This window comes from Ylistrum balloti, unplaced genomic scaffold, assembly GCF_031769215.1.
Source record: "Ylistrum balloti isolate Yb309-2 unplaced genomic scaffold, AGI_CSIRO_Ybal_v1 Utg369702, whole genome shotgun sequence".
In the NCBI taxonomy this organism is placed as follows: domain Eukaryota; kingdom Metazoa; phylum Mollusca; class Bivalvia; order Pectinida; family Pectinidae; genus Ylistrum; species Ylistrum balloti.
In genome coordinates, this window is record NW_026781932.1 from 137,613 (window position 1) to 146,190 (window position 8,578).

General features: G+C 34.7%; 1 protein-coding gene across 1 annotated transcript; it reads left to right on the forward strand.

The window, feature by feature from the left end:
* The first annotated feature begins 1,279 nt into the window (after nucleotides 1–1,279).
* LOC132565226 (uncharacterized) lies at nucleotides 1,280–8,166 on the forward strand. Its single transcript, XM_060229861.1, has 6 exons — nucleotides 1,280–1,346; nucleotides 2,644–3,689; nucleotides 4,085–4,252; nucleotides 6,831–7,043; nucleotides 7,309–7,433; nucleotides 7,743–8,166. Exons 1-6 carry the CDS (start codon nucleotides 1,280–1,282, stop codon nucleotides 8,164–8,166), a joined length of 2,043 nt encoding a protein of 680 aa, XP_060085844.1.
* Nucleotides 8,167–8,578: the final 412 nt, after the last annotated feature.

The window sequence follows — 8,578 nt, forward strand, 5'->3', positions numbered from 1 at the left end:
ATCCAAACTAAAAATCCATAAAACTGAAGCAACAAGTGAAAAAAAAAAGAATACAGCTAGTCTAAAATTACTGTTTGATACTGAAAACATGTATAGCATTCCGAACTGCTTGAAAGAGCTCTTTATTTCTGATATAATATACACTATTCGTTAAACGTAGTAGGCAAATAAGTTTACGTCCTTTTGTCAATTTTGTTCCTGGTTTTCCTTCGACAGTTGTTCATTTACCTTAATTAATCTTAATTGCATGGTCTGTGTTAAGAATCAAACTAACAATAGTGACTTCTGATGCTAGATCATTCTTTTTGTATTGATTTCAGGCAATTATCTCAAAAATCGCGGCTAACGTCATGGCAAGATATGTATACTCATTTCTATGTTGTTCAAGAAGTCCAACACCAATTTGTTTGGCCATTTTTCAGCACATCCGCTATGAAAAACGCATAATGACTGCATTTAGAGGGTTGCCAATCCTGATATACTGCAAAAGGGACAAATTAGATAATATAGAAATAAAGTGAAAAACACATAAAGAAAAGAAAAATATTTTCATTTAAAATGTGTTATTGTTATGAATAGTACCTAACTGATTTATATGTAAATATCACATACACGAAGTGAAAGACAGGATGTGGAAGATTTAGGATGCACGTTCACGAAGGTCAGATCGAAAAAAAAAAAAAAAATGACATGGCAACAACAATAGTTTTCGGTAAAACTCTAATCAAGTCAGTTTCACACGTGATATATTACTGCTAAGTATGAAGGGTTTTATTATCTTAAGTTCCCAGGCTTGACAACTGTGGTGTTTTATCTTCATCTGTATGATGTGCCAGCTTCGTGTATTTCGTGTATTTATCTTACTCTTCACAACAGTGAGCAAAATGTCGATAAATATTTTGGAGAAAGTGAAAAGAACAGTGCTAAGCATTTACGGAAGTAATCTGATTGGTGATTATTGAATTTCAATATCGATTAGCTTTTTACCACATTTCTTTTCCCTTACATCTCCTTCCTTAAATTCATATCGATTTGAAAGACTTCATAAGCATTACATGAAATTGTATTTTGCATAACGGCATTGAGAATGTACAAATTTCGATATAATAAACCATGAATATTCGGTGGAGTGAGACGAGCACATCGGTCTGCCTCCCGATACTGTTATTGTGTTATCATCTATATTTTTCCTTTATTTGCAGTGACGACCATCTAAAACAATAGATAGATACACACTTTCTTAACCTTAAATAAATCCTGCAATCATCAAGGATCTTCAATGGAAAGCATTCTAAACTCTACGGAACAATACACATTGGCGACGGAGGAACCAGATTCCGACAAACGTACGTTACAGTTATTTACTTCCTTTTTTACAAATCAAGGGGAAATATAAATGTCCCTGTATGTAACGTAATGATTGTAGGGATTCCAGCTTCTTCACACCTTGATGGAATTTGAACAAACTTCACATACACTGTATTTATACTTAAAGGTTCAAGGTACTATGATCGATTCTATTAACAGAAAATCCTTTCCATGCTTTTGCAGCCCCATTTCCGTCACACTTATGACGAACTATCTTATAGTGGACGAATTCAAATTTCAAGATTCTAAGGTCAAGGGCACAGTGTTACGTCTTTAGAAAATCATTTTTTTAAAAGTCGTTAGTGTACCAGTTAGTTCTGTTGTTGTATACCTTGTACTCATTTTAATGTTTACATGGCAGATGTCGTCGATGAAGCAGACGACGCTTACTCTTTCAGAGTACGTGGTTTTATTCTTATTACTCTTTTTTTGGAATCTCCATGCAAATCTTTTGTCCATGTTTTCCCATTGTTTTATTTAATTTGAAATTAGATTATTGGTATGTTGGTTTTTCTTGCTTGTTTTTGCCTTTCACAAAACAACTTAGTGGCTTCATTACCAGAGGTAGTTTGATCAAACTTCACAAACTGTAGAAAATTGGAATATGTGGCAAATTTTAATCTAAGGGTTGTACGGTCAAATTTAAGATCATTGAACATTTTTTTCAGCTCTCGTGGCCTCCTTTTTTACGGAATTTTGATCAAACTTCAGGGGTTGTGGGACAAGGTTAGAATCACCTCTACGATTTTGTAAATCCTTGTCAAGTCTTAATTCCTTGGTGACTTTCAATCAAACTTCACACAACTGATCATCAAATCATCAGTCATAAACTGAACATACTAACCAAAAGTTTCAATAAATTTTTAACAAATCTTGGAAAAGTTTCAGTATATGATAATATAATTTAGTTTGATTAGAATTTGAAATATTTTATTATGGTCAAACTAATTTGATTACATTTCAATGAAATCTATAATCATATTGTAATTTTTTTCGACGCAAAAATAACAGCGTTGCATTTAAAATATCAAAACAGCAGTTTTAATTCTATATACCATCATTTTATGCTACTATACACTACCATTTGATTACAATGACATATGGAAAATCACATCGACATATTTCATCTGACCGATATCACCTTAACCTTTGAAATTAAAATCATTTTTGTGTCCACTTGTTGGTATCCATGGTGAACGAAAGTTTTAAGATGACGCATCTTTTAAATGAAAATAGCTTTATTGTTTGTTTGAATTTATTTTCTGTTGTTTTTAGGCAATAATGCACCGTATGTGATTCCACTTGTAATAATTGTCGTAGCAGTGACAATATTGACAATTTGTGTCTTTATCTGGCGACATCTAATCAAAAACATAAACTACAGGGAAGCAAGACAACCTTTATCCGAATCACAAAGATTGGACTCTCTGATTACGTATAGTAATGGAAATACTGAGGCAGAAAATGAGGTCTTTTGCAATCCATGTCTTGACACAGACGATGACATTGAAGGACAAAGAAGGAGTTGCGATTTCTCAGATTCATTTAATGAAGTGGGAAACAATAACTTTCATTTGTCTAAAATAAGTGATCTGGGTTGTTTACGAAAAAACCCACCAAAACCAGTACATGATACGGAGCATCCAGGACCACAATTAAAACGGAACAAACTTGCCAGCATTGAAAATGGTGATATTCCATCAACAGATATCTTAAATGGACAATTACGTATCCGTACAAAAATTAGTTTGAAGAACTTGAAAGTTCCTATCGAAAGATCAGATGTTAAACTGATTTTTTCAGAGGGAAATTTCAAACAAAGACCTGATTCCTCTTTTCCTTTATGTGGTTCTATTCACACTGATTTAGAACAGCTGTCAAAGTATTTAGATATTGAAAATGGCAGGATGCTGGTTTCACCTGTTCCCGAATTTTATATAGGAAAGCATGTGATTCTCAGTGATTACGCAATGATAGAAATTCCACTATGCATTTCAGTCAGATCAAACACTTTGAAAGTCCATTGGATAGACACAAAAGATATAACAAACCCTCAAAAAATGCGCAATGTACCTCTCGAAAAGAACGCACTTAATGCCAACTTAGAAGTGTTCTATGTCATCCCTGAAGATAGAAACAACTGTATACGAGTGTACACAAGACATTTCTCTCTGTTTTACTGCACTGCATGCATGGAAGAGATTCCATTTAAACTGGCGGCCGAGATATATGCCAGGGAAGGCAGCCTTGATGGACTCCCGACTGTTCATGTCAAGATGCCGCTTCTTGGCCCATACGAAATGTTGCTTGACTGCCGGGAGGTCTGTTGTTTTATATCAATATATAGATATAGATATTTCTGAATCCTGCCAAAAATCACGAAAAGAAATCCTATATGTGTATCAAAGATTAAAGTCTTAAAAAGTTTGCTTGCATTTTGAGCTTTCCATTCAGGAAATTTAATTAATAATTATATTTATTTCAGAATTATTTTTCTGGTGAATTTATTCTTAAACTGCTATATGCAGAACTTGAAATATATGTATTTGAAAACAAAAACAAGGTAACAAAAGAAAGCTTAATTGTACATTCCGTAATATGTATTTATTTCTATTGAACAACGAAAAATGAAAATGCAGATGTTGCAAGAAACAAGTACATGAAAATAAATAATCAAATCCATGTTCCATTTCAATTTTATTGTCATTTGATTTAGGAACGAAACAGGTCAATGGAGGAAATCAAATTCAGAAGAATCGACAGGGGTAAAATCAACGTGTTTGGAAATGGTCAAGGCACAGGGCTGAAATTCAGACTCAAACCTCCAGAACATTGGGGTCACGTGACAGATAATGACCAAAATGTCATATACGAAAAGGAACAGGTATGTAACCGAGATTACTTAAAACAAATACGGCAAATTAACGATCCTGTAAGGTAAACTTAGTCAGTCAACATTACAGCAGATCGCAACAGTGACGTAGGTAACCATGTTTGAGGTCATTTACTTCGTTCCTACAATCGCAAGGTATAGCTTGTAGACCTTGTGTATTGTACAAATGACTCTCAAGTGAGTGGTTATGATTTTGATTCAGGTAGAGTAGTGCAAAGTAATGAAGTAAACTACAGGCTGTTTCGCTGGTCTAGGACACCTCAGAGATGCTAAGGGTATAAAAACATGAAAAATACCAACGTTGCAACATTACACAGAGACTCCTGAAAAAGTACAAGGAAAATACGACCAGGTGTTCCGGAAGAGTAAGCGTGTCCTGTTTCATCAAATGAGAACAAGTTATACAACAACTGAATTAACAGGCAAAATCAAATATGTTGAGGTTCATGTCACACAAATAAATCGAAATGTTTTCAATGAGATCATTACGGCGATTAGAAAACTTTTTCATCAACCTGCATCTTTTGAGCCCCTGTATTACGAGTTTGTCGGTCATATAACGATTCTTTCACGAGAAGCGTGATAATGGGAATAGGCCCTTGAATATCGAATGAATTGTGATGTAAATCGCATAGGTTAGAGAAGCAGGAATATTGCTTTTAAGTAATGGAAAATTCACAATAGGAAAATTGAAATCATTACGAGATCATACAGCTTAATGGATATAGCTGCCTATTTTGGTTTCGCTGTAGAAAAAGATGATGAAGAAGAGTCTGTCATATCTTTGATTTCCAATGCTGATTGATATATACGATATATATGTAGTCAATAAATTTTTGAAGGTGAACTTAAACGACTTTGCAAGGTCTTTGTGACCTGTTGTGATAAGCTCTTCAATAAATTCGTACAAAATATAATACATACTATCATTCAACACATTTATTTGTTTCTGTGTATCTTATAATTCCTTAAAAACGTCAAGTACATGTGTATATTCTGAACCGTACTACTATTTCAGTGAATTCAAACTTGGAAATTGGCACACTGAAGCACTGGTTTGTCAGTCCAACCAACGGTCAATACATGCAATATCATGCCCCGTATCGAATTCATTCTCAAATAAGGGTCTGTCGTTGTAGACAGGTTCAGTCAAAAACAACGAATTCATACTCAGTAGTGAATTTCAGGAATACTGTTTAATATTACATAGGAAAACAATTGCTTTATATTTTCATGACACATATTAATCAGTCAGTGATGTGTCTTATACAGACTGTTTATTAGGAATATTGATCAAGTGGTGAAAAGTTAGTTGGAGAAAGTGGTTAGGTATTACACAATAAAAAACAGACGCAAGTGCATTCTTCTTTATTTCGAAATGCGAGGGTGTGGTCGTGTTGACAGTGCTAAGTGTAAAAAGAGTACCACATCCTTAAGGGTAAATATTTTGTCTTTTTATTTAGCTTCACACTTCCGTTAAACTATATGAGGTTGTACACTCCATGTATTCTGGCAATATGCATAGATACCAAGGTAGGTTAGGTTAAAAAAGTGAGATGGTTGGGAAAGAGGCGCAGTATCTCAGCGGGTACAAACCTGATTCATTTGTTGTCTTGTCATTTACATAGAGATAGATAGGAACGGGAAATTAATGAAATAAAGACAACATAAAATCGTTCAGTAAATATGTTAAATGTTATTGATTTGTACATATTCAAATATCTACATAGATTTTCACGTTTCGTAATTCGATATTTGAAGGCAGGTTCCTATAGCTTGATTTATGTTACAAACGTCGATAGCTGACAGAGACATCCATGTAGATGAAAAACAAATAAACGGTTGTGCTATCGTCTTTATGTACCACGAAAGTGACAAAAACTTGATTGTGTTTGATTCTTTAGACTTCACCTTGTATCTTTCAAACAAACTTCCCTTGCTATCTTTTTAATCACATGAAATTGCATAGAAAAACATATTTGTTCAAAGCATGTTTAATTTTCAACAAAGACCTAGTGAAATATCCAGTCTGACTCCCCTAGGTCTTTTCAAAGAACCTCATTGTGTTCTCGTACTTCTTCCTTACATTGGCTTCTTTGACAGACTAGAATTGTTGTTCTGATTACTGCTTTAAAATGAATAACGAACAATAAGATTCAAACCTAAGTGCGAAGTGAGTGAGTGTTGAAAGCATGTGTTCGGAAGAGGCTGAAAACGTATGAGCCCTCTCGTGTTAGTGTAGAACTGGTGCCGACTTCTTTGTACTACCAGTATAATGCTGAAGACATACTATACCGAAAACGGACAAAGAAATCATTACCCTACCGTCACCAGAGCGTCAAGTAGTGAATACTATATTATTCAAAATCACAGTTTGACTTCTCTGCTATGTTTCAACAATCAGACTGAACCCAAAACTGTCCCTTTGCTAAAGGGGGGAAAATATGTTTAGCATTTACCTGTTTACAGTTTTAATTTGAATTATTATTTGAACATGATTTTGATTAAATGAAAATGATTCTAATATGTTTAAGTAAGTAGATATTGCAGAACTTTTAGGGGGTTTCAGTTGATAGACGATACTCCTGCCATTGATTGTATGAAGAATCGCCATCTCCTGCAAGATGATGGAGACATCCAATGGAAAATAAAATGTGGAAAAATGTTTCGCGGTAAAGTAGCCCTAACCATTTGTGTAGTCAACTTTCTTCGATGCAATCACTACCAGGATAAAGAAAGTAGATTCAATCCGGAATTAAACATAGAAGGCGATTTTCCTTCAGTGAGTAGTACCTTATGTATTTTCCTTGTTAAGATCTCTTTCATTTTCTTATACTTTAAAACTTCCTAAATGATATTACCATCATTATTCGTAAAAACAATACATGATTATTTGTTTAACGAATCATTTTGTCTTCTTTTAAATAATAATATCCCAAAATTACATGTTCAGTGTAAATTCACAATTTGATCCCTTGTAATATCATTACATATGTTTGAGCAGTGACTGTACTCTTGGTAGCTATAAAAATTGCGTTCCTTATCAGGCTGAGCTTTGGGGGTCACCTGACGAACATCCCACGAGTCAAAAGGAACTACTTCGGCGTCTTGTGAGTGGTCTTCGTAGACGAGCGACAAAGGAAAAACTGCTGGAAAAGTTAGGTAACTCAAGGTGAGTTTTATAACAAGTCGTTAGTTGATGACTTAATCATCGAATCAAAATTCCTAGTAACAAAGTTGAAGTTAAATATTGCAGTCATTCGAGCTAAGGTAATATTTGTCTAATCATTGAATACGTTATGCCTCAAGAGTAATTTCAAATCTTCTTGGCTGGGTATAACTAGTTAAGTTCAAATGCATTCCTTACTGTACATCGCAAGGTGTACTATGAACAACACTGAAAATTGAATATCATCTTAAAATATCAGAATTATTTTGTATACCCTAGGGCCATACTTTTTCATTATTGCATTTGTTACAGAACACTTTCTGTAGATGATAACTTGGAGTTACTTGAAACTTTATCAGACATTCAACAGAAAGATCATAAGTCGTTCTTGACAAACGTCAGGATGGCTTTAGCGGAAATGGATGTACCTTGTAATGAAGATATCAGCTATTTCCTCTTGAATATTTACAAAGTAGGGACGTCTGTTTCGTCGCATGGGCACGTTTCTAATAGAAACCACTTCTTTAGAGATACACATGATACAAATGATCAGGATGAGACAACACCAAAATCGATTATCCAAGAGGAGACGATGATATCTGAAAGAGAAGGGCCATCTGGGCAATCTGCTGGTTCAGGTGTGTACTGGCTTCTGCCATCAGATGAATCGGCTAGTGTACACGGAATGGTGAATGGCAATACACTCACATCTGGGAGTGGAATCTACACTGATTAAGATTCACGTTCTTGAACTGAATGCTACAATGCGCATTGGATCGGTTGTGGCGCAACTCATACAGATACGACTAGTTTAACAAAAGTGAGTTTATTCATTCGCTTTTGGGACACCGGATCGGCTGTTGATGACATCCACTGAACTGATGCACATTGAGGAATCGCATTTAAGTGTGCAACAAAGAATTAATATGATTTTAAAAGAAAGTTTAAATCGCGAGATTAGTCCACTCAGTATAATTTCAAGACGTGGATCTAGATGCATGTCCTATACAACCAAGCAGCAGATGGACACTTTGATGATACGTATCTATAAGCATACATAGGTAATATGTAATTTGTTGTGCGCTTTCTTATGGTTCTGTCTATTTTACACTCTTTATCGCACTACAGTTCTGATTACCCGTTCATAT